General features: G+C 39.8%; 2 protein-coding genes across 2 annotated transcripts in view; both read right to left on the reverse strand.

Moving 5' to 3' along the window:
• Positions 1-13,858, reverse strand: part of LOC137244599 (uncharacterized) — a 50,353-nt gene extending 36,495 nt beyond the window's left edge. The window contains exons 1-3 of the mRNA XM_067773818.1: positions 13,682-13,858; positions 13,512-13,625; positions 13,218-13,456 (exon numbers count right to left, since the gene is read on the reverse strand). Coding sequence (XP_067629919.1) covers positions 13,218-13,456; positions 13,512-13,625; positions 13,682-13,789 — 461 coding nt within the window. The 5' untranslated portion in view covers positions 13,790-13,858. The remainder of the gene's footprint in view (positions 1-13,217; positions 13,457-13,511; positions 13,626-13,681) is intronic.
• A 1,174-nt stretch (positions 13,859-15,032) lies between these two features.
• On the reverse strand, positions 15,033-25,118 carry Tfb1 (transcription factor B1). The gene is made up of 6 exons (XM_067777783.1): positions 25,021-25,118; positions 24,539-24,793; positions 24,135-24,473; positions 23,077-24,075; positions 22,839-23,014; positions 15,033-15,447 (listed from the first exon to the last, which is right to left on the reverse strand). The coding sequence occupies exons 2-6, from the start codon at positions 24,690-24,692 to the stop codon at positions 15,322-15,324; spliced, it is 1,794 nt and encodes a 597-aa protein (XP_067633884.1). The 5' UTR covers positions 24,693-24,793; positions 25,021-25,118; the 3' UTR covers positions 15,033-15,321.
• Between the last annotated feature and the right edge of the window lie 113 nt (positions 25,119-25,231).

Raw genomic sequence — 25,231 nt, forward strand, 5'->3', positions numbered from 1 at the left:
AATGGATGTGTTCAAATCTATTCTTGGGAATTTGAATTTTGACAACAGGGGATTTCGTATGACGATAAACTTTAGACTTTTGACAATTAAGACACTCTATTGACCAAATATTAATATCCTTATTCATATTAGGCCAATAATATTTTTTAACATAAGCCTTGTACCCGGATGTGATATTCTATGTAAAATATCAAATACTGTTTTTCGCAAATTACTCGGTACAAATGGTCTAGGAGTTTCTCCTGAAATTTCACACCAAATATTAAAATTTAAAATGGGAATATTAATTAACTTTAAATTTAGATATTCTGTATTATATATTGCATTAACCTCAAAAGCAACAACGATGGATTCTCCTTTAATGTATTGTATGTCATCAGTAAATTGTGCTATAAATTCCAAGTGTCTCGTGTGTCTAGGACTTCGTTCTGTTTTTGAATTTAAAGCAGTAGTCAAAGGTTTATGGTCCGTATAAATTGTAAATTGTCGTCCTTCCAAAAGATATCTAAAATGTTTTATATTTAAGTAAATCGCCAATAACTCCCTATCAAAAGCACTATATTTAATTTCAGTTGGAGAAAGTTTTTTAGAAAAGAATGCAATGAGTTCAATTTTATTATTGTAATTTTGTTGTATAATGCCCCCTATCGCTGTATTAGATGCATTTACTGTTAAAGATAATTTAGCATCTTTGCTTAAAATGATTTAACAATATCATAGATGCAAATTTATCTTTAATGCATTCAAAAGCTTCATTCGAATTCTCGTCCCATACCAAAGTTTTTTGACGGTTCTTACTTACTTTGTTAATTAGATCATACATTTTGTTTGTAAATTCTGCTAGTTTTGAAATGTATCTATGATAATTATTTACCATACCAATAAATTTCTGTGCCTGCTTAACTTTTTTTGGACGTTCGAAATTGCGAATAGCTGATACTTTTTCATCAGAAGGTCGAATACCTGTTCCAGAAATGTTATGTCCCAAAAACTCAATACTTGGTACACCAAAAGTATATTTACTTGGTTTAATGTTTAAACCGTACTCTGTAAGGCCTTGAAAAAGGATACGTAAATCTTTTAAATGTTGTTCTTCGTCTTTACTTGCAATAAGCAAGTCGTCGATGTAATCATATATAAAATCTAAGTCACCTACTACCTCATTTATGAATCTTTAAAAGGTTTGTGCAGAATTTCTAAGTCCGAAAGGCATTCTCATGAATTCACACATACCGAAAGGAGTGGTAATAGCAGTTTTATAAATATCTTCTTCAACCATAGGAATTTGGTGATATGCCCTAACTAAATCTAATTTTGAAAATATATTTTTATTACGAAGGTTCATATTAAAATCCTGAATGTGAGGTAAGTGATAACGATCGAGAACATGGACGCCAATCATTTTTTTAGGTACAAGGTGAAGTGGTGATGCTACTGAAGAGTTTGAAGGCCGACAAATGCCTGTTTTAACTAAGAAATCAAACTCCGATTTCGCGACTTTGTATTTTACCGAATCTAAGCGCCTGGGCTTAGAAAATGGAAGACTACCTTCTGTTACAAGTCGATGTACAGTTGTATGTTTAACAGGTTTAGTATAATCTGGCTCTGAAATAAGTGACGGAAACTCTTTTAATAATTTTGTAAATTTATTGTCAACCAAAAATAATTTAGGTAATGAAATATCACAAAATTAGGATACTGTATTAACTGAGAGATTGGTTAATGGATCTACTAAACGTTTATGTTTAATGTCTATAAGACCATATTTACAAAGAAAATCAGCGCCAATTATTGGCTTGGCTATATCCGCAATCAAAAATGTAAAGGGAAATTCACGACTTACACCTAAATTTACGTTTAAAAGCATTTTCCCGTAAGTGGCAATTGTTGAGCCATTAGCTGCAGTGAGAATTATGTCTGAACGTTTCGTATGAAGAAATTTATACGCGGGTAATACCGAAATTTTCGCTCCACTATCAATTAAAAAATTTTGTTTGTTTTCTCTATCAAAAATAAATAAGCGACGCGTCCAAAATTCTAAATTTCCGTTGTTCGTCGCTGAATCTTTGTTTTTGTTATACGAACACAGTTGTTCACACTTCCTGGCATTACTTCCAAATTTGTAACACAACCAATTTGGATTATTACGCGAGTTAGAACGATGCCTAAAAGAATTTCTAAAATTATTCCTAGAATTAGAAAGCAACCTAGATTACCCCCGATACACTTCTGTTTTAATTTCTGCTAATTCCAAAGAAACTTTCTGAAAATGTTCACACATTAAAGAAGTAGGTTTAACTAAATTTTCAACAACCGAATTTTGAGCTTTTGTATCTGAATTTGTATTTACTGAGAAAACTTCGTTTTTATTCATAACTTCAAAAATGTTATCTGCTAATTTTGTTAACTCATTAATATTATCACAACTTGAGCTAGCCAAAATGACATTTAAATTTTTGGGAAGTTTTCTCAACCAAGTTCTCTTTAAAATATTTTCACTAAAATTTGAACCTGCCAACAAAATTAATGACCGATAAAACTCAGAGGGCTTTCGATCACCCATTTCTGAATCACTTAAAATTTTGTCTAGTTTTGAATTTTCACTAAGTGAATGTCTTTCTATTAAAAATTTTTTAAGTTCACTAAACTTGTTAGTGAGGGGAGGATTTTGGATAAAATCTAAAATTGTTACTATTACTTCTTGTAAAATTGCTGTTATAATGTGTTCATATTTGGTATTCTCTTGTGTTATATTTTTGGTACTAAATTGTGTTTCAGCATGTATAAACCACGCTTCTGGACAACTAGTCCAAAATTGTGGAACTTTGACTCAAGTTGCTGAAATTTCATTTTGATTGTAATTATCATACTGATTTGTAATATTTTGTTGTAGTGTCATTTGGTATATTTATAAATGAATCATTTAGATTATAAGAAAGTGTAGTTGTTTGTGAATTATGTTGTGGTGAACGAAACATAATGAATTAAATGAAAAGAGAATTCACTAACAAAACAGTAAAATTAATTCGTAATTCTATGAAAAGAGAGTTTACAATAATAATAATAATAATATTAATATTATATCTATATTTTAGTATACATACATAAAAGATGATATTTTTATTTAAATACTTGCGAATATTTAGTTTGTTGCCGTAACTTATATGTACTTATGCAATGGCTTTTGATGGTGTTGTGTTTGTAGTTGTTGCTGTTGCTGCTGCTTCTCCTTTAAGTTATTCGAGGATAATAATTGCTTTTGTTGTTTTTTTTTTTAACGTTTGAAGGTTCTGCCTATGAATGATGATGATGAACGGTAGCAATTGTTTGAAATTGGTTAGATGATAATGTTTTGACTCACTTTAGTACTTTTAAATTGTGTTGGCTGTTGATAATTTCACAGTGGAATTTGCTGATGTTACACTTTCGCTTAATAGTCGTTTTTCCTGAATCGAAATAACTGTCAAATAAATCTTCCAATTCCTTATCTTCTGGCTTTAATTCCTCAATATCTCGCAATACTTCAGCTAAACAATCTCTTTATTTACTTCATGTAGTATTCAAGGTTTATAAATCATATTTTTGTGCTATATACTTTCAATTTAACCTCTTCTTCCCTTAAAGCTGCCGTATTTCGCACACGCGTCTCTGGATCTTCATCTTTATGCGTAGTTGAGTGTAACCGTAGCTCCGAAGTCAAACGAAAAGCCAAGGGACAAAACTTACATCTGCGTATATTATCACCCAGATGTAGACGTAAATGCGGATTCAGTGCACTTGTTGTAGCAAAGCACCGTTTGTATTTGCATTTATATGGTTTTTCACTAGTATGAGTACGCATATGCTGGCTTAAATACGCAGCATGTATAAATCGCTTATCACAAAGATCACATTTATTGGCCTTTTCGCCGCTATGATATAGTTTATGTCTATTTAAAACCGATTTTGTTTTAAAATTTTTTTAACAAATATCGCACTGGTATTGGTATTGTTCGTTCTTGTCACGTATGTTTTTGTATCTTATTATCTTGTTTTGTATCTATTATAAAGTTTAACTGCACTGCAACGGCCCCAAGGTTGGATCTTTGGGTGCTGCCACAACGACTTTAAAAGCCTGATTTGTTAATTTATCGCACACACTAGAAATGTTTTTTTTTAAGCTATTGCATAGATTTTATCGCGGGCTTGGCGATTAAATCAAAAAAACCGTAACGGATATTTGTCAAAAAAGGTTCGAAAAGGTTCGGTGTTAGCAACAGGCCAAATTCATAAAATTTGATCTCTATCATAAAGTTAAAGTTAAACTCAAAGTTAAAGTTAAAGTGGAAGTTAAAGTTAAAGTTCAAGTTAGAGTTAAAGTTAAAGTTAAAGTTAAAGTTAAAGTTAAAGTTAAAATTAAAGTTAAAGTTAAAGTAAAAGTTAAAATTAAAGTTAAAGTTAAAGTTAGAGTTAAAGTTAAAGTTAAAGTTAAAGTTAAAGTTAAAGTTAAAATTAAAGTTAAAGTTAGAGTTAAAGTTAAAGTTAAAGTGAATGTTAAAGTTAAAGTGAAAGTTAAAGTCAAAGTTAAAGTTAAAAATAAAGTTAAAGTTAAAGTTAAAATTAAAGTTAAAGTTAGAGTTAAAGTTAAAGTTAAAGTGAATGTTAAAGTTAAAGTGAAAGTTAAAGTCAAAGTTAAAGTTAAAAATAAAGTTAAAGTTAAAGTCAAAGTTAAAGTTAAAGTTAAGGTTAAAATTAAAGTTAAAGTGAATGTTAAAGTTAAAGTGAAAGTTAAAGTTAAAAATAAAGTTAAAGTGAAAGTTAAAGTTAAATTTAAAAATAAAGCTAAAGTTAAAGTGAAAGTTAAAGTTTCATTAGTTATCTTGGCCGGCGATTTCAACATCAATTTCGGTGATAAAAAATCAGAGCGCTTGATAAGTTTTCTTTTTGAAAAATTCAATTTGAAAATAAATAATGATCCAAAAGAATCCACGACAAAATATGGGACCACCATTGACGCGGTATTTTCAAGATATTTAGAGGATATCAAGACTCAAACGTATGTTTCCTATTTCAGTTACCATAAACCTATAATTTCAATTATAAATATTCCTGAATAACGTATGTATGTACACATCTTGTAAGATAATAATAAAATTTTTTTAACCAATATTAACTTCTCATTTATTCAATAAAAGTAAAAAATTTGTTTTCTTATCGGTCACCACGCTTAAAAAGTGTAACTTGAATTAATATCAAAGAAAACAAAATGTTGCATAAATATTATAATTGCATAAGTTGATAATATGCAATAGCTTTACCGCGGCAGTCCCCGAGTGCCACACGTCCTTTATTTTATTTAATTATTAGCTCCTGGCAGGATCGCCAGTGTGGTGATTGAAACCACTTTTAATTTTATATATAAGGAAACTTTTATTCAATAAATAATACGCCTAAATGTATGCGTCAATATCTTTTTAAAGTTTACACCATACTGCAAAATTTTTGAAAATTGAAAAATCAATATTGAAAATTAAAATATTGATAAAACATTTTAAAATTACAAAGTTCAAAGTAACTAAAAAACAAAGTTAAATAAAAACAAGTAAGGAAGTCGGCGGCCACCGTGGTGTGATGGTAGCGTGCTCCGCCTATCACACCGTATGCCCTGGGTTCAACTCCCGGGCAAAGCAACTTCACAATTTTAGAAATAAGGTTTTTCAATTAGAAGAAAATTTTTCTAAGCGGGTTTGCCCCTCGGCAGTGTTTGGCAAGCGCTCCGGGTGTATTTTCTGTCATGAAAAGCTCTCAGTGAAAACTCATCTGCCTTGCAGATGCCGTTCGGAGTCGGCATAAAACATGTAGGTCCCGTCCGGCCAATTTGTAGGGAAAATCAAGAGGAGCACGACGCAAATTGGAAGAGAAGCTCGGCCTTAGATCTCTTCGGAGGTTATCGCGCCTTACATTTATTTTATTTTTAAGGAAGGTTAAGTTCGGGTGTAACCGAATATTTCATACTCAGTTGAGAGCTGTGGCACCATACGGGAAAATAACCATGTAGGAAAATGAACCGAGGGTAACCCTGGAATGTGTTTGTATGACATGTGTATCAAATGAAAGGTATTAAAGAGTATTTTAAGAGGGAGTGGGCCATAGTTCTATAGGTGGACGCCATTTCGAGATATCGCCATAAAGGTGGACCAGGGGTGACCCTAGAATTTGTTTGTACGATATGGGTATCAAATGAAAGGTGTTAATGAGGCTTTTAAAAGGAGTGGTGGTAGTTGTATATGTGAAGTCGTTTTCCAGATATCGACCAAAATGTGGACCAGATTGACCCAGAACATCATCTATTGGATACCTCTAATTTCTTTATATATATAATACCACGAACAGTATTCCTGCCAAGATTTCAAGGGTTTTTTATTTCGCCCTGCAGAAGTTTTTCATTTCATTCTACTTAATATGGTAGGTGTCACACCCATTTTACAAAGTTTTTTTCTAAAGTTATATTTTGCGTGAATAAACGAATCCAAATACCATGTTTCATCCCTTTTTTCGTATTTGGTATAGAATTATGGCATTTTTTTCGTTTTTCGTAATTTTCGATATCGAAAAAGGGGGCGTGGTCATAGTCCGATTTCGGCCATTTTTTATACCAAAGTGAGTTCAGATAAGTACGTGAACTGAGTTTAGTAAAGATATATCGATTTTTGCTCAAGTTAGCGTGTTACCGGCCGAGCGGAAGGACAGACGGTCGACTGTGTATAAAAACTGGGCGTGGCTTCAACCGATTTCGCCCTTTTTCACAGAAATAAGTTATCGTCCCAGAATCTAAGCCCCTACCAAATTTCACAAGGATTGGTAAATTTTTGTTCGACTTATGGCATTAAAAGTATCCTAGACAAATTAAATGAAAGAGGGCGGAGCCACGCCCATTTTGAAATTTTATTTTATTTTTGCATTTTGTTGCACCATATCATTACTGGAGATGACTGTTGACATAATTTACTTATATACTGTAAAGATATTAAATTTTTTGTTAAAATTTGACTTTAAAAAAAAATTTTTTTTAAAGTGGGCGTGGTGATTTTGCTAATTTTTATTAAGCATGCATATAGTAATATGAGTAACGTTCCTGCCAAATTTCATGATATCTTCAACGACTGCCAAATTACAGCTTGCAAAACTTTTAAATTACCTTCTTTTAAAAGTGGGCGGTGCCACGCCCTTTGTCCAAAATTTTACTAATTTTCTATTCTGCGTCATAAGTTCAACTTACCTACCAAGTTTCATCGCTTTATTCGTCTTTGGTAATGAATTATCGCACTTTTTCGGTTTTTCGAAATTTTCGATATCGAAAAAGTGGGCGTGGTTATAGTCCGATATTGTTAATTTTAAATAGCGATCTGAGATGAGTGCTCAGGAACCTACATACCAAATTTCATCAAGATACCTCAAAATTTACTCAAGTTATCGTGTTAACGGGCGGACGGACGGACGGACAGACGGACATGGCTCAATCAAATTTTTTTTCGATCCTGATGATTTTCATATATGGAAGTCTATATCTATCTCTATTCCTTTATACCTGTACAACCAACCGTTATCCAATCAAAGTTAATATACTCTGTGAGCTCTGCTCAACTGAGTATAATAATAAGAACCCTACACCAACAGACATCAGTATGAAGAGGTCAACTCCGTAAGCATTATGAGAAAATACGGCACCTGAGAGCACAGCCGTAGGAAGCAAAAAAACAAATACAGGTCCTCAGTGATATCCGAACGACAGACTACGGGTTGCCCTTGGGCGTGATCAGCAAGGTGCCACACAATATTTGTAAAAATTACGTGGTCGACGGATTTAGGGATCTAGCCCGTGCGATGTAACACGTGACAAACTGGCAAGAGTGTGACCGTTCTAAAAATATTCTTTTCTGGCAAAGGCAGCAAAACCATTTCTCTGGACCGGGATCAGCTACTGGCCCCGGATCGGTTTCGATACCTTCCTGGAGCAGGAGAATATGGTGCAGCACCGTTGCTACGATCTGCTTGGAGGTTGACAATTTGTGGGAGGGACGCAACACTGCACTGAAATGGCAGCCATTGACCGGGAAAAATACCGGGTCGCTCCGGTACATATAACCGACTCCCTTGGAAAGCAAACAATTGCTCGATCTAGCCCCGCTCCAAGAGGGAGAGAAAGTGTATGCCCCGCTTACAATATGTCCCCCCATGACACAAACCATCTCTTTAATTGTAATGTGGAACCAACGCCTCTAACACCCCTAGCATTATGGTCCACCCCTGTTGAAACGGCAAGTTTCCTTGGACTCCCGTTAGAGGATATTGATGACAATTTGTGTTCGGCCGCACCTATTGGATGGGGCGAAGCACTGCTACAACAACAACACGAGTCACCGTGGCCCAAGTTCGTTCTGGATACTGAAACAGGTTAAACTCTTACTTGTCCAGAATCAACCCCGACATGCGTAATGTATGTCCTGCATGCGATGTGTCCCCACATCACATCAACCATATTTTCAATTGTAATGCGGAACCTACCCCTCTTAACACCAATCACCCTATGGTACGCCCCTGTTCAAATAGCCAGTTTCCCTGGATTCCCGTTAGATGGAGGCTGTGTTGGGCGCAAGCAACTAAAAAACAAAATTAAATAAAAACAAGTAAGAAAGGTTAAGTTCGGGTGTAACCGAACATTTCATACTCAGTTGAGAGCTATGGTGGCACCATAAGGGAAAATAACCATGTAGGAAAATGAACCGAGGGTAACCCTGGAATGTGTTTGTATGACATGTGTATCAAATGAAAGGTATTAAAGAGTATTTTAAGAGGGAGTGGGCCATAGTTCTATAGGTGAACGCCATTTAGGGATAAAGCCATAAAGGTGGATCAGGGGTGACTCTAGAATGTGTTTGTACGATATGGGTATCAAATTAAAGGTATTAATGAGGGTTTTAAAAGGGAGTGATGGTAGTTGTATAGGTGGTCGCCTTTTCGAGATATTGGCATAAAGGTGGACCAAGGGTGACTCTAGAATGCGTTTGTACAATATGGGTATCAAACGAAAGGTGTTAATGAGTATTTTAAAAGGGAGTGGGCCTTAGTTCTATAGGTGGACGCCTTTTCGAGATATCGCCTTAAAGGTGGACCAGGGGTGACTCTAGAATGCGTTTGTACAGTATGGGTATCAAATTAAAGGTATTAATGACGGTTTTAAAAGGGAGTGGTGGTAGTTGTATAGGTGGTCGCCTTTTCGAGATATTGGTATAAAGGTGGACCAAGGGTGACTCTAGAATGCGTTTGTACAATATGGGTATCAAATGAAAGGTGTTAATGAGTATTTTAAAAGGGCGTGGGCCTTAGTTCTATAGGTGGACGGCTTTTCGAGATATCGCCATAAAGGTGGACCAGGGGTGACTCTAGAATATGTTTGTACGATATGGGTATCAAATTAAAGGTATTAATGAGGGTTTTAAAAGGGAGTGGTGGTAGTTGTATAGGTGGTCGCCTTTTTGGAGATATTGGCATAAAGGTGGACCAAGGGTGACTCTAGAATGCGTTTGTACAATATGGGTATCAAACGAAAGGTGTTAATGAGTATTTTAAAAGGGAGTGGGCCTTAGTTCTATAGGTGGACGCCTTTTCGAGATATCGCCATAAAGATGGACCAGGGGTGACTCTAGAATGCGTTTGTACAGTATGGGTTTCAAACTAAAGGTATTAATGACGGTTTTAAAAGGGAGTGGTGGTAGTTGTATAGGTGGTCGCCTTTTCGAGATATCGGCATAAAAGTGGACCAGGGTGACTCTAGAATTTGTTTATGCGATATGGGTATCAAATGAAAGGTGTTAATGAGTATTTTAAAAGGAAGTGATCCTTAGTTCCATAGGTGGACGCTGTTTCGAGATATCGCCATAAAGGTGGACCAGGGGTGACCCTAGAATTTGTTTGTACGATATGGGTATCAAATGAAAGGGGTTAATGAGCATTTTAAAAGGGAGTGGGCCTTAGTTCTATAGGTGAACGCCTTTTCCAGATATCGCCATAAAGGTGGACCAGGGGTGACTCTAGAATGCGTTTGTACAATATGGATATCAAACGAAAGGTGTTAATGAGTATTTCCAAAGGGCGTTGGGCTTAGTTCTATAGGTGGACGCCTTTTCGAGATATCGCCATAAAGGTGGACCAGGGGTGACTCTAGATATGTTTGTACGATATGGGTATCAAATTAAAGGTATTAATGAGGCTTTTAAAAGGGAGTGGTGGTAGTTGTATATGTGAAGGCGTTTTCCAGATATCGACCAAAATGTGGACCAGATTGACCCAGAACATCATCTATTGGATACCGCTAATTTATTTATATATATAATACCACGAACAGTATTCCTGCCAAGATTTCAAGGGTTTTTTATTTCGCCCTGCAGAAGTTTTTCATTTCATTCTACTTAATATGGTAGGTGTCACACCCATTTTACAAAGTTTTTTTCTAAAGTTATATTTTGCGTCAATAAACGAATCCAAATACCATGTTTCATCCCTTTTTTCGTATTTGGTATAGAATTATGGCATTTTTTTCGTTTTTCGTAATTTTCGATATCGAAAAAGTGGGCGTGGTCATAGTCCGATTTCGGCCATTTTTTATACCAAAGGGAGTTCAGATAAGTACGTGAACTGAGTTTAGTAAAGATATATCGATTTTTGCTCAAGTTATCGTGTTAACGGCCGAGCGGAAGGACAGACGGTCGACTGTGTATAAAAACTGGGCGTGGCTTCAACCGATTTCGCCCTTTTTCACAGAAATAAGTTATCGTCCCAGAATCTAAGCCCCTGCCAAATTTCACAAGGATTGGTAAATTTTTGTTCGACTTATGGCATTAAAAGTATCCTAGACAAATTAAATGAAAAAGGGCGGAACCACGCCCATTTTGAAATTTTCTTTTATTTTTGCATTTTGTTGCACCATATCATTACTGGAGTTGACTGTTGACATAATTTACTTATATACTGTAAAGATATTCAATTTTTTGTTAAAATTTGACTTTAAAAAAAATTTTTTTTTAAAGTGGGTGTGGTGATTTTGCTAATTTTTATTAAGCATGCATATAGTAATATGAGTAACGTTCCTGCCAAATTTCATTATGATATCTTCAACGACTGCCAAATTACAGCTTGCAAAAGTTTTAAATTACCTTCTTTTAAAAGTGGGCGGTGCCACGCCCTTTGTCCAAAATTTTACAAATTTTCTATTCTGCGTCATAAGTTCAACTCACCTACCAAGTTTCATCGCTTTATTCGTCATTGGTAATGAATTATCGCACTTTTTCGGTTTTTCGAAATTTTCGATATCGAAAAAGTGGGCGTGGTTATAGTCCGATATTGTTCATTTTAAATAGCGATCTGAGATGAGTGCTCGGGAACCTACATACCAAATTTCATCAAGATACCTCAAAATTTACTCAAGTTATCTTGTTAACGGACGGACAGACGGACGGACATGGCTCAATCAAATTTTTTTTCGATCCTGATGATTTTCATTATCTATCTCGATTCCTTTATACCTGTACAACCAACCGTTATCCAATCAAAGTTAATATACTCTTTGAGCTCTGCTCAACTGAGTATAATAATAAGAACCCTACACCAACAGACATCAGTATGAAGAGGTCATCTCCGTAAGCATTATGAGAAAATACGGCACCTGAGAGCACAGCCGTAGGAAGCAAAAAAACAAATACAGGTCCTCAGTGATATCCGAACGACAGACTACGGGTTGCCCTTGGGCGTGATCAGCAAGGTGCCACACAGTATTTGTAAAAATTACGTGGTCGACGGATTTAGGGATCTAGCCCGTGCGATGTAACACGTGACAAACTGGCAAGAGTGTGACCGTCCTAAAAATATTCTTTTCTGGCGAAGGCAGCAAAACCATTTCTCTGGACCGGGATCAGGTACTGGCGCCGGATCGGTTTCGATACCTTCCTGGAGCAGGAGAATATGGTGCAGCACCGTTGCTACGATCTGCTTGGAGGTTGACAATTTGTGGGAGGGACGCAACACTACACTGAAATGGCAGCCATTGACCGGGAAAAATACCGGGTCGCTCCGGTACATATAACCGACTGCCTTGGAAAGCAAACAATTGCTCGATCTAGCCCCGCTCCAAGAGGGAGAGAAAGTGTATGCCCCGCTTACAATATGTCCCCCCATGACACAAACCATCTCTTTAATTGTAATGTGGAACCAAGCCTCTAACACCCCTAGCATTATGGTCCACCCCTGTTGAAACGGCAAGTTTCCTTGGACTCCCGTTAGAGGATATTGATGACAATTTGTGTTCGGCCGCACCTATTGGATGGGGCGAAGCACTGCTACAACAACAACACGAGTCACCGTGGCCCAAGTTTGTTCTGGATACTGAAACAGGTTAAACTCTTACTTGTCCAGAATCAACCCCGACATGCGTAATGTATGTCCTGCATGCGATGTGTCCCCACATGACATCAACCATATTTTCAATTCTAATGCGGAACCTACCCCTCTTAACACCAATCTCCCTATGGTACGCCTTTGTTCAAATAGCCAGTTTCCCTGGATTCCCGTTAGATGGAGGCTGTGTTGGGCGCAAGCAACAAAGGGTACTTGTGGATTGCTGAGCACCAGTGCAGCCAGAAGGTAGTGTGGATGCTAAGGCCCAAACTAGGGGACGATCAAGGGGATAGAAGAATGCTCGGATTCGTCCGAAATAAATTGGTTTCTGGCGAACACAGCAAACCCACTCCTTTTATGGTATTAGGTTCAACTTCTTCCGAAGCAAGAGCGTATGGGGCAGTTCCGCTCCGAGGGTGACAATTTGTAGGAGGGATGCGACATATTTGTCGATTCCATCTTTTTAATTAAATTTTTTTACTATGCAAATTAATCGCTAAACCTTTGAACCATTTTAAACAGGAAGCTTATTCGAAATAAACTTTGCAACTTTTCGATGTACATATGTATATAACATAATTATTATCCGTTATAAAGATAATCGATGATCGCTCAACGGTCGAATATCTAGAGCAATCGACACTCGCAAATGAGGGTTTTAAATGTGGCCATACCGATGTTTCAGGCCGGGGTCGGAAAAAACTCCGAGTCGCTCCGCTATATAGAACCGGTTGCAGTAGGAAGCCGACTATATCTTAGATCTAAATACATACTTGCGTGTTATTCACCTTTCAAACTTATCTCTGATTATGTGGTAGAAATGTGTCCGTGTTAACAACGAGCTTATGACGCTTTTACGCTTTCGATGACGTTGAGTTGGTGCTTCACCAACTTTTGTCGCATTCCAGTCAGACGTTGTTCTTGTTGTAGTTTTAAATGAAAGAGTGCAGTTAGAGCAACCACCCGCCGGGGACATTTGTCGTGCAGCCTCGGTTTGACTGAATATATCATCTTCTTCAATACCTAACTGAAGATTAAAAATATTTCATACTGTAATAAATGCAAACAGAAGTTATACTAACAGCTATCGGCGGAACATCCCAAGTAAATGGGTAATTGTAATTTGCTTCGAAATTATACGAAAGGAAAACGTTACGATGCGGTAACTCCAAAGGCACTGCAATAGCGGCGAAAATCTATAGGAATTATTTATTTGGTATTATTTTCTCGAATGATTTCAAAACTTACTCACACCAAATGCAGAGTTAGTAGGAAAAAATAATGAGCCAGCACAAATGTGAGAGGACAAAAGCAAATTCAATGTTCCTATGTAAAAAGCAATTGTTTGTTGTAAAGCCATCTCATACACACTTTGAAAGTTACAGAAATTTTGCTACTTCTTTGCTTTTTTATTCTTGAAATATTTTTAATCCACGTCTCTTTACCATTAGTTCAAAATATCAACTAACTGCTCTTTTGTGCTATTCCTTAAGCGTTGAGCAGATAATGTATAAAATTCTACAAGTTCTTACTTTCTTCTTCAACATGGCAGCATTTTGCTAATATGCCAGAAAAGTCGAAAGTTGGTGCTAATTGCCAATGTCAATAAACTCGACTAAGTGCAAGATAACCACGAGGCCAAGCGTTGTTCATAGCAGTTCAGTGAACAAATGCTCTACCAGAATCTGGTTGGAATCTTCTTCAAATAGTATTCATGCCTTCATATCTTTAATTAAATATTAGAACTTTTGAGAGTTAAAGTACGTCCAGAGCCGCAATAAAATCATTAAATCTCTTACCGGCAGCACTTGGGTAAAGACAAAGGAGCGCTCATTACCACTTATAAAGCAATTGGCCGGGCGATTGCATGCTACGCGTCCCCGATTTGGTCGCTTAAACAAAAGGTTATACACTGGAAGAAAATACAGGCCTGCCAAAACACTGCTCTTATAACCGCTACGGGCTGTCTTCTTATGTCCCCAGAACACCACCTACACAATGAGGCGAGAGTACTCCCCATTAGGAAGATAAATGAAATGCTGAACAGTTTCTGTTGAATACCCAGAAACTTGGGCATTCCAACAGACATCTGATTGATGAGGCCATACCTCCCAGGGACTTAAGAGGTCATCTTCGTAAGCATTATGAGGAAATACGGCACCTGAGAACACAGCCGTATGAAGCAAAAAAGCACAAGCAGGTACTCATTGATATCCACAACCAGGCGTCGGCCCTCTATGCCAGGAATTTCCTGGCGAATCCAGTTCTTAAAGAAAAATACCCAGAATTTGCAGAAGAGAAACGCGCGTCACTCTAGCTCAACTTAACTGTTACAGGTTAAACTCTTACGTATTCAGAATCAATACCGACATACATAATGTATGTCCTGCTTGCAATTTGACCCCACATGACACCAACCATCTATTAAATTGTAATGTGGAACCAACGCCTCTAACACCTCTCTCACTATGGCCCCCCTATTGAAACTGCAAGTTTCCTTGGACTCCCCTTAGAGGATATTGATGACAATGTGTGATCGGTCGCGTCTATTGGATGGGGCGAAGCACTGCTACAACAACAACAACAAAGTTAGTACGTATGTGTTTCTTTTATTATTAATCGTATTTTTTTATTGTATAATCCTATGTATGTATCAATGTTAACCATCTATTTATATAGGAAATAACACGTTCTATTCTATAGATTTGCAAGTTATTTCAATTAAGTAATGCTTCTAGCAACTGAGTGAATTTAATCAATTTGGCTGGATGTATAACCATGTGAAAAGATGAATATATATATGTATGTATTTGTATTAGGATAAGCTTCCAGCATACACACTTTTGTAGAACTTAGTGTTATCACTTAGGAATAATTTGTCTTCTTTAACTGCTATCTCTTCTGGCGCATTTTACGCTCTTGCCAAGTAGCAAATTTAGTGTTGGCTGATTGTAGCAAACGATTCAAATGCTGAGTTAAAGAGGCGCCAAGTGGAGACAATTCATGTAGTGCACGATTCTGAAATATATGAAATTTAATAAGTTGAATTCAAATAGAACGTGTTCGCCCATCAAAAGAGCTTAAACGACCAGCAAATAGATTTAAAAAAAAAACTCTTTTCGTCAAAAATTTCTACTTTCTCATACAATATTTTACCAGCTCCGAATTCCAACATTCACTAACGCTAAAACTAAATCGCTAAAAATATCTAGAACAGTATCCAAGTGCGCAGAAAATTATGCAACATTTAGTACCTTATGGTCATAAGGAATAACCGCCTAAATCACATGTAAGAGTAGTATATATAAAAATACATGTAAGGCGCGATAACCTCCGAAGAGATCTAAGGCCAAGCTTCTCTTCCAATTTGCGTCGTGCTCCTCTTGATTTTCCCTACAAATATGCCGACTCCGAACGGCATCTGCATGGCAGATGAGTTTTCACTGAGAGCTTTTCATGGCAGAAATACACCCGGAGCGCTTGCCAAACACTGCTGAGGGGCGACCCCGCTTAGAACAATTTTCTTCTAATTGAAAAACCTTATTTCTAAAATTTTGATGTTGCTTTGCCCGGGGTGTGTACCCAGGGCATAAGGTGTGGTAGGCGGAGCATGCTACCATCACACCACGGTGGCCGCGGTGTAAGAGTATTAGAGCTACCAAATGTAGCGCCTTGACACTATTTTAGAAATTTTTGGTGATGGAGTTTTAGCTTTAGCGACTGTTGGCATTCGGGGCAGAACAAAAAACCAATAATAGCCACTCAGTAGTTGTAAAACTTCTTAACCAACCTCCGAATCCCAACCTTCGGTAACGCTAAAACTCGCCAAAAATTTTTAATACAGTATCAAGTGCGCAGAAAAGTATGCAACATTTAGTACCATATGGTCACAAGGAATAACAGTTTAACTCCTTTATTTAGGTTGTTATTCCTTATGACCATATGGTTCTAAATGTAGCATACTTTTCTGCACACTTTATACTGTTTTATACTTTTTTTGCTATAGTCTTAGCGTTAGCGGTTGTTGAAATTTGACGGCAGCACCCAAATTCCAACATTGTTGTTGTTGTAGCAATGCTTCGCCCCACCTGACAGCCGCGACCGATCACAAATTGTAATCAATATCCTCTAACGGGAGTCCAAGGAAACTTGCCGTTTCAACAGGGTGGACCATAAGGAAAGGGGTGTTAGAGGCGTTGGTTCCACATTACAATTAAAGAGATGGTTGGTGTCTTGTTGGGGACACATTGCAAGCGGGGCATACATTTTGTATGTCGGGGTTGAATCTGGATAGGTAAGAGTTTAACCTGTTACAGTATCCAGAACGAATTTGAGCAAGAGTGACACGCGTTTCCCTGGGGAGTATGCGTTCCTCTTCCGCGAGTTTTGGATACTTTTCTTTAAGTACTGGATTCACCGGGCAATTCCCGGCATACAGGTCCGACGCCTGTTTATGGAGTTCACCAAGGTGCTTGTGTTTTTTCGCTTCATACGGCTGGGTTCTCAGGTGCCGTATTTCCTCAAAATGCTTACGGAAATGACTCCTTAAGCCCCTAGGCGGTGCTGGTTCATCAATCAGATTTCTGTTGGGATGCTCAGGTTTCTGGGTATTCAACAGGAACTGTTTGGTCAGCATCTCATTTCTCTCCCTGATGGGGAGTATTCTCGCCTCATTATGCAGATGGTGTTCTGGGGACATAAGACAGCCCGTGGCGATTCTGAGAGCAGTATTTTGGCAGGCCTGTAGTTTCTTCCAGTGGGTAATTTTTAGGCTTGGCGACCATATGTGTGACGCGTATCACGTAATCGGCTGGCTAATTGCTTTGTATGTAGTCATGAGCGTTTCTTTATCTTTTCCCCAGGTACTGCCAGCGAGGGATTTGAGGATTTTGTTACGGCTCCGAATTCTCGGAACAATTGCGGCTGCGTGCTCACCAAAATGTAGATCCTGATCAAACGTCACACCCAAGATTTTGGGGTGTAGGACAGTCGGTAGCGTAGTGCCATCGACGTGGATGTTCAAAATGGTCGACATTTGGGACGTCCTTGTTGTAAATAAGGTCGCGGAAGATTTAGTCGATGATAATGCCAGGTTTCGCGAGGCGAAAAAAACTGGAGAGATCTGGGAGGTAGCCTTTTATTTTATTGCATAGCGCATCGATCTTTGAGCCTGGGCCTGTGGCTATTATTGTGCAGTCATCGGCGTAGGAAACGATTGTGACTCCTTCCGGTGGTGAAGGTAGCTCAGATATGTAGAAATTAAACAAAAGTGGGGATAGGACACCACCCTGTGGCACCCCTTGTTTAATTCCCCTTGATTTTGATGTTTCGTTTCTAAATTGCACCGATGCCTGCCGACCACCCAGATAATTTGCGGTCCACCTTTTAAGACATGGGGGAAGGGTAGACCCTTCCAGGTATTGCAGTAACGAGCCATGGTTGACCGTATCAAAAGCTTTTGATAGGTCTAGCGCTACGAGTACTGTTCTATGGTGTGGGTATTGATTTAAACCGCAATTTATCTGGGTGCTAATGGCATTTAGCGCGGTGGTAGTGCTATGGAGTTTTCTGAAGCCATGCTGATGAGAGGCTAGCTGCAAATTTGCTTGGAAATAAGGAAGCAAAATGGCTTCAAGCGTCTTTGCTACTGCTTTGGATGGTTTAGCGCGACCAATGACGTCCTCAACCCCCTTTAGCGGTGATGGTGATTGGTGACGCGCTGAATTTATGTTTATGTGCGTGTCTGTTGGCCCTCCGTCTATGTTTGTCTACCGTAGAATGCATTATATATTGACGGCAGAAAGCGCTCGCGCATTTTTTCGAATTCGACAGCACTTTATCGCCGAAGGCGATGTAAACTTTGTTGTTGTTGTAGCAATGCTCGCCCACCTAATAGCCGCAACCGATCACAAATTGTCATCAATATCCTCTAACGGGAGTCCAAGGAAACGTGCCGTTTCATCAGGGGTGGACCATAAGGAAAGGGGTGTTAGAGGCGTTGGTTCCACATTACAATTAAAGAGATGGTTAGTGTCATGTGGGGACACATTGCAAGCAGGGCATACATTTTGTATGTCGGGGTTGATTCTGGATAGGTAAGAGTTTAACCTGTTACAGTATCCAGAACGAAGTTGAGCAAGAGTGACACGCGTTTCCCTGGGGAGTATGCGTTCCTCTTCTGCGAGTTCTGGACATTTTTCTTCAAGTACTGGATTCACCGGGCAATTCCCGACATAAAGGTCCGACGCCTGTCTATGGAGTTCACCAAGGACCTGCTTGTGTTTTTTCGCTTCATACGGCTGGGTTCTCAGGTGCCGTATTTCCTCAAAATGCTTACGGAGATGACTCCTTAGGCCCCTAGGCGGTGCTGGTTCGTCAATCAGATGTCTGTTGGGATGCCCAGATTTCTGGGTATTCAACAGAAACTGTTTGGTCAGCATCTCATTTCTCTCCCTGATGGGGAGTATTCTCGCCTCATTATGCAGATGGTGTTCTGGGGACATAAGAAGACAGCCCGTGGCGATTCTGAGAGCAGTATTTTGGCAGGCCTGTAGTTTCTTCCAGTGGGTGGTTTTTAGGCTTGGCGACCATATGGGTGACGCGTAGCACGTAATCGGCTGGCTAATTGCTTTGTATGTGGTCAAGAGCGTTTCTTTATCTTTTCCCCAGGTACTGCCAGCAAGGGATTTGAGGATTTTATTAAGCCTCTGAATTCTTGGAACAATTGCGGTTGCGTGCGCACCAAAATGTAGATCCTGATCAAACGTCACACCCAAGAATTTGGGGTGTAGGACAGTCGGTAGCGTAGTGCCATCGACGTGGATGTTCAATATGGTCGACATTTGGGGCGTCCATGTTGTAAATAAGGTCGCGGAAGATTTAGTCGGTGACAATGCCAGGTTTCGCGAGGCGAAAAAACTGGAGAGATCAGGGTGATAGCCGTTTATTTTATTGCATAGCTCATCGATCTCTGGGCCTGGGCCTGTGGCCATTATTGTGCAGTCATCGGCGTAGGAAACGATTGTGACTCCTTCCGGTGGTGAAGGTAGCTTAGATATGTAGAAATTAAACAAAAGCGGGGATAGGACACCACCCTGTGGCACCCCTTGTTTAATTCTCCTTTGTTTTGATGTTTCGTTTCTGAATTGCACCGATGCCTGCCGACCACCCAGATAATTTGCGGTCCACCTTTTAAGACATGGGGGAAGGGTAGACCCTTCCAGGTCTTGCAGTAACGAGCCATGGTTGACCGTATCAAAAGCTTTTGATAGGTCTAACGCTACGAGTACTGTTCTATGGTGGGGATATTGATTCAAACCGCAATTTATCTGGGTGCTAATGACATTTAGCGCGGAGGTAGTGCTATGGAGTTTTCTGAAGCCATGCTGATGAGGGGCTAGCTGCAAATGTGCTTGGAAATAAGGGAGCAAAATGGCTTCAAGCGTCTTTGCCACTGGCGATAGGAGAGATATCGGACGATATGACTCACCTACGTTAGCTGGTTTCCCAGGCTTTAGTAGCGGGACCACCTTGGCCATTTTCCATTTCTCGGGTATGACAAAGGTGGAAAGAGACAGGTTGAAGACATGCGCTAAATATTTGAAACCCTCTTTCCCTAGGTTTTTAAGCATCGGCATGGCTATGCCGTCTGGGCCCACTGCTTTGGATGGTTTAGCGCGACCAATGGCGTCCTCAACCTCTCTAGCGGTGATGGTAATTGGTGACGCGCTGAGTTTGTGTTTATGTGCGTGTCTATTGGCTCTCCGTCTATCTTTGTCGACCGTAGGATGCATTATATATTGTCGGCAGAAAGCGCTCGCGCATTTTTTCGCATCCGACAGCACCTTATCGCCAAAGGCGATGGAAACTTTGTCTTTGTGCTTAGTCGGATTCGATAGGGACTTTATGGAAACTTTGTCATTGTGCCCAGTCGGATTCGATAGGGACTTTACGGTGGACCACAGTTTACCCAAACCGGTAGAGAGGTTACAACCCCTTAGGTGCTCCTCCCATTTCGCCCGCTTGTGTTCGTCCACAAGCAATCTGATGCGTTGGTTTATATCCCTTATTTGGGGGTCGCCTGGATCAAGCTGTCTTATAAGGTCACGTTCTCTCGCTAAGTTTGCGGCCTCCGCCGGGAAGTCGGGCCGGATTTCGGGAATTCTCCCGGCGGGGATGAAAAGTGCCCAGGCGGATTCAATGACCTTACGGAAGGCACGCTCCCCTTGGCGGGCGTCAGTCGGGATAGGGAGGGCAGCAAAGCGGTTGTCTGTAAAAGATTTATATTCTTCCCACTTTCCTTTTTTGAAGTTTATGAAAGTACGTTTTTCGGTAACGATGAAGTCGGCGACCCGCTCGAGCGAAATAAGTATGCACCTGCCCATATGCTAATGTTAACATCGGCTGCCAGTTGACGCAGTTTACGAGTTCTGCGCTCACGATTGAGATATCTGGCGAACTGTGACAGCTGCCTACCATACGTGTGGGGGCGTCTCCGTTTATTGTGCAGAACGTCGTTTCTTCTATTTGATCCGCCAACATCTCACCCCTACTGTCCCCCGCAAGTTTGAATGCCATAGATCGTGATGGGCATTGAAATCGCCTAAGATAATGCGATTGTTGCCAGTGAGTAAGGCTCTGATATTAGGGCGGTATCCACTGGGGCAACAGGTGGCAGGAGGGATGTAGATGTTGATGATTTCTAGGTTTGCATCGCCTGACCGGACAGGTAGGCCTTGGCGTTCTAAGACTTTGTCCCTGTGGTCGATGCCAGGATCAAATATATAATATTGCACAGAGTGGTGTATTATAAACGCGAGGCCGCCTCCATTTCCGCTCTCGCGGTCTTTCCTGTGGACATTATACCCAGAGCAGGCCTGCAATGCAGATCTTGCTGTGAGTTTAGTCTCTTGAATCGCAGCAATGCGGATGTTGTGCCGCTTCATGAAATCGACTATCTCCGTAATCTTCCCAGTTAGTCCATTACAGTTTAACTGCAGAATTCTGAAGTGCATAAGGGGAGACGCCGCCACTCTGGGGGTAAGTGACGGGTGACTACGCCTGGGTTGTGGAAGGCCAGGACGCAATTGCTGTTGTGGCCCTGGGACTGGGCGTCCTTGGGCAAGCATTGGGGTACCCGGATGATTTGGATTTGCGACCTGGCAACATGGCGCGATGAAGCCCGTCGGGGGGTTGCCGTCGCGGAGACCAGAACATCTAGGAAAGTGGCACCACCCAAGGCAGGAGCTGCATTGGGCGGATGTCGCAAAACTATATATTCTGTGCTGGCAAACTGTGCAAAAGGAGGTAGGGACTAAGTCTGTTTCCCTGACCTGCACGATTGCTGCCGGAAAAGAGGGGGGCAGAAGACGGGGGCAGGGGCTGATGCTCAGCATTGCTACCGACACTACTACGAAGGTAGTAGTTATGAGTGGTAGAAGCTGTTTGCGTTGTAGGCGCCGTGAGGCGCGAGCAGCACCGGGTACTTGTTGTGGCTTGCTGAGCATCGGGGCTGCTGGAAGGTAGGGGGGGGGGGGGGGGGGGGGGGGGGGCGCTTAGGCGTAGACTACGGGACGCCCTTGGGCGTGAACAGCAAGGAGCCACAAAAGATTTATAAAAGTTACGTAGACGTCGGGTTTTGGGATCACGCCCAGAACAACCTGTCCGATGCAACCATCCCTTGCACGAGACACACTGAACAGAGTATGACCGTCCTAAAAAGATTCTTTTCCGGCATATGCAGCAAAACCATTTCTCAGGACCGGGGTCAGGAGACGGACCCGGATTAGATTCGATGCCTTCCCGGAGTAAGAGAATATGGAGCAGTCCTTCTGCAAGGAGCTGCTGGGAGGATGACAATTTGTGGGAGGGACGCAACAAATTAAATGGGGTCACACTGAAATGACAGTCCTAGGTCGGGAGAAATCCCGAGTCGCTCCGGTACATAGAACCGACTGCCTTGGGAATTCCAACATTCGCTAACGCTAGCTTCATCACTAAAAATACCCAAGACCGTAACAAGTGCGCAGAAAAGTATGCAACATATAGTAGCATATGATTACAAGACATAAGAGCCTAACTCTTACATGGGACTTAGGCGGTTATACCTGATGACAATATGGTTCTAAATGTTGCATACTTTTCTGCGCACTTGATATTTTTTTATATATTTTTAGCGTTAGCCAATGTTGAAAATCGGGTGCAGATATTCTATTTACACAGGCGATGAGGTGTGCACAGCTATTGGATGGGAAAAGCTACAAAAAGAACAATACGTCGCCTCTGACATTTTGACATTTCGTGTTTATGTTAATATAGACCAATATCTATTAATAACCAAAAATCAAAATTTTGTCGTTTAGCTATTTTGACGAAACTTCTTTATATATAGTATATAAAAAGACGTATACCTCAAATGGTACCAGTTTGGCCACCTTAAAGCGTTGCACAGCCTCGTGCATGCGTACAGCTTTTTCCTCAGACTCTGTTGTGGTTGGTGGGAAGCAGTTCCAGAAATGTTTCAACAATTCTGACAAAGACAAATACAAATTACGCAAATCCTTTTCAAAATCTGGTGGGACTAGTTCTAAAAAGGTAAACGACAAAATTAGATTATATCAAAGTGTTATATTTGGCAATGGTACTTACGCCCAACAGACTGTTCGTGAAAGCCACGCATGAGCGCACCACCTGGACTCAACTCGCCAAGAGCATTTACCGCTGCTGTTGGACTAACCAACACTTTGTGAGGTGTACGTTGTGTCCAGGTTTCTGTGACACGCATTAAATTATGTTCCACATCTTCCATGCGCCGTGGATCGTCTTGCATATCTTGCCCACTTATGGGCATTGGACCATGTAAATACCGTTCTTCTTTCGCTAGTGATAACTGTTGTGGTTTCTTAACTTTTTTACTAATATCACTATCATTTGTGTTTTCTATTAATGTATCACCAAGATCCTCATAGTGTATTTTGTCAATGATTCTTTGTCGTTTGGCTGGTATCTCGCCACTTCCAGTGGTTGTGGCAGTGCTGGCTAGAGTTGTATTGCCTTCATTGGCCTTAGCATCCTTGGAATGCTTTGATTTTTCACTTCCACCATTCATTGCCGCATTTTCCGCACCTTTGGCATCTTTCACTTTCGCTGCAGGACCAGTGGCAGTTGAATTTGAGCTGCTACCAACATCGGCACAAGTCTTTAGCACCATTATTGAATGTTGGTTGAAACGTTTAATCATATTCTGATGTACAATATTACCACTATTTGCAACATTGCGATCTCCTGATACACTACCGAAACCCTCCTCGAGTGGGACGTCTTCGAACTGCTTAAGATCAAGCAAAGGATCGCCAGCACCTTTTTGAACAGCAGCTTTTAATGTTTGATCATCAATTTTACCACATTCTGTGAAAATATCTTTAGAGCCAGCTGTAATACGATCACGATGAAAATAATGAGATTGGAAGAATTTTGTCCAGAACTCTGATTCGGACATTTTTGCAGGCACATTTTCTTGATGTTTTCGTTTAACAGCTGGATATGTTTTGAAAATGCAAAGTATAATGTCTGGAGTTAAATTGTATTTTAAACCGTTACAGCCATCAGTTTGTGGCTTTATATCAGCAAGAAAAGCGCCAGATACACCTAAGTAGAATTACATTTGAATATCTATAAAGTTTAAACGAATTCAATTTAATACAAACCAATATCTTGTTTTTTATTAACTTTTTTCATTGCGTGCTCTTTAGCGTGTGTGGTCCAAAATTCCTCACTGGTGAGTACTTGGGTGATAACTAAATCCTTGTAAAGTTGCAACAGGTTTGGATTTTCGGATAAAATACGATTTTTTTCCTCCAGTTCCTTGTCCACCTTTCTTTTGAAATTCGGTAAAAGCTGTTGCAGCAATTCTTTAACTTTATCACGATCGGCAAGCATTGCTTGTTGTCCATTACGATTGACAAAATGGAATGTGGAACTGTTACCATCATGCAAAACTACTTGAAGCTGCACCTTGGGCTTGCCTTCGGGTGATATCTTCTGCACTGTGAGAGAAAGGTAAATAAAATTACACTTTCATATTCGCAGAATAAAGTTATGCAAGCATTACTTTTTATATCTGCAAACCGATGCGACACCGCCACGGTATCCCTATTTTCCGCCATCCAGGCAAGGCGTTCATTCATAACGTATAGTGTGCCATCGCCTTTTTTGTAACGCACTTCGCCCATTTGCAGTAGCACATCCTCACTGCTTGTCGTCATGGTGTCCGCTCCTTATGACGACTTACGAAATGCAGTAATCCAAATACAAGCTTTCAACAGGTATGTGATACGAGAGAAATCATAAATATGCTAAGTGTCCTCTGTTAAATACAAATAAACCAGAAAAGAGTTTTAAATACAAGACATTTATAAGTATCCTTTTTTGTCATCCACCAATTAATGCATTTATTATAAAAACTAAAAATTCCGACAACTATCATAGATAATAAACTTAATTCATGTCGCTTTATAATTAAAAACATAAAACTAAACGAAACATAATTAATTAACAATTTACGAATTTAATGTCGAAGGCATAAAATCTAACCTTTTGAGAAGCACACTTTCGCCATTTGCAAAAATCCGTAACCCGACGAAATGTCATCTTACTGTCAAAGCAATCAAAGCAACAACTGCTGGCAGAAGCAGGCAATATTGGCAACCCTACTTTTCAGTCGTCTTGCAGCTCCGACAATGTTCACTCCATTGTGAATGATGACTCATTCATGATGAATCAATCAATGATGAATCATTCACAA

This window comes from Eurosta solidaginis, chromosome 3, assembly GCF_040869045.1.
Source record: "Eurosta solidaginis isolate ZX-2024a chromosome 3, ASM4086904v1, whole genome shotgun sequence".
Lineage (NCBI taxonomy): Eukaryota > Metazoa > Arthropoda > Insecta > Diptera > Tephritidae > Eurosta > Eurosta solidaginis.

Excerpts from the sequence above, each read along its gene's own strand:
- Tfb1 (XM_067777783.1), bottom strand. The coding sequence starts at position 24,692 with ATGACGACAAGCAGTGAGGATGTGCTACTGCAAATGGGCGAAGTGCGT. Across the intron at positions 24,076-24,134 it reads TAATAAAAAACAAGATATTG|GTGTATCTGGCGCTTTTCTT; the intron begins GTTTGTATTAAA and ends AATTCTACTTAG. Across the intron at positions 15,448-22,838 it reads CCAAACTGGTACCATTTGAG|AATCGTGCACTACATGAATT; the intron begins GTATACGTCTTT and ends CATATATTTCAG.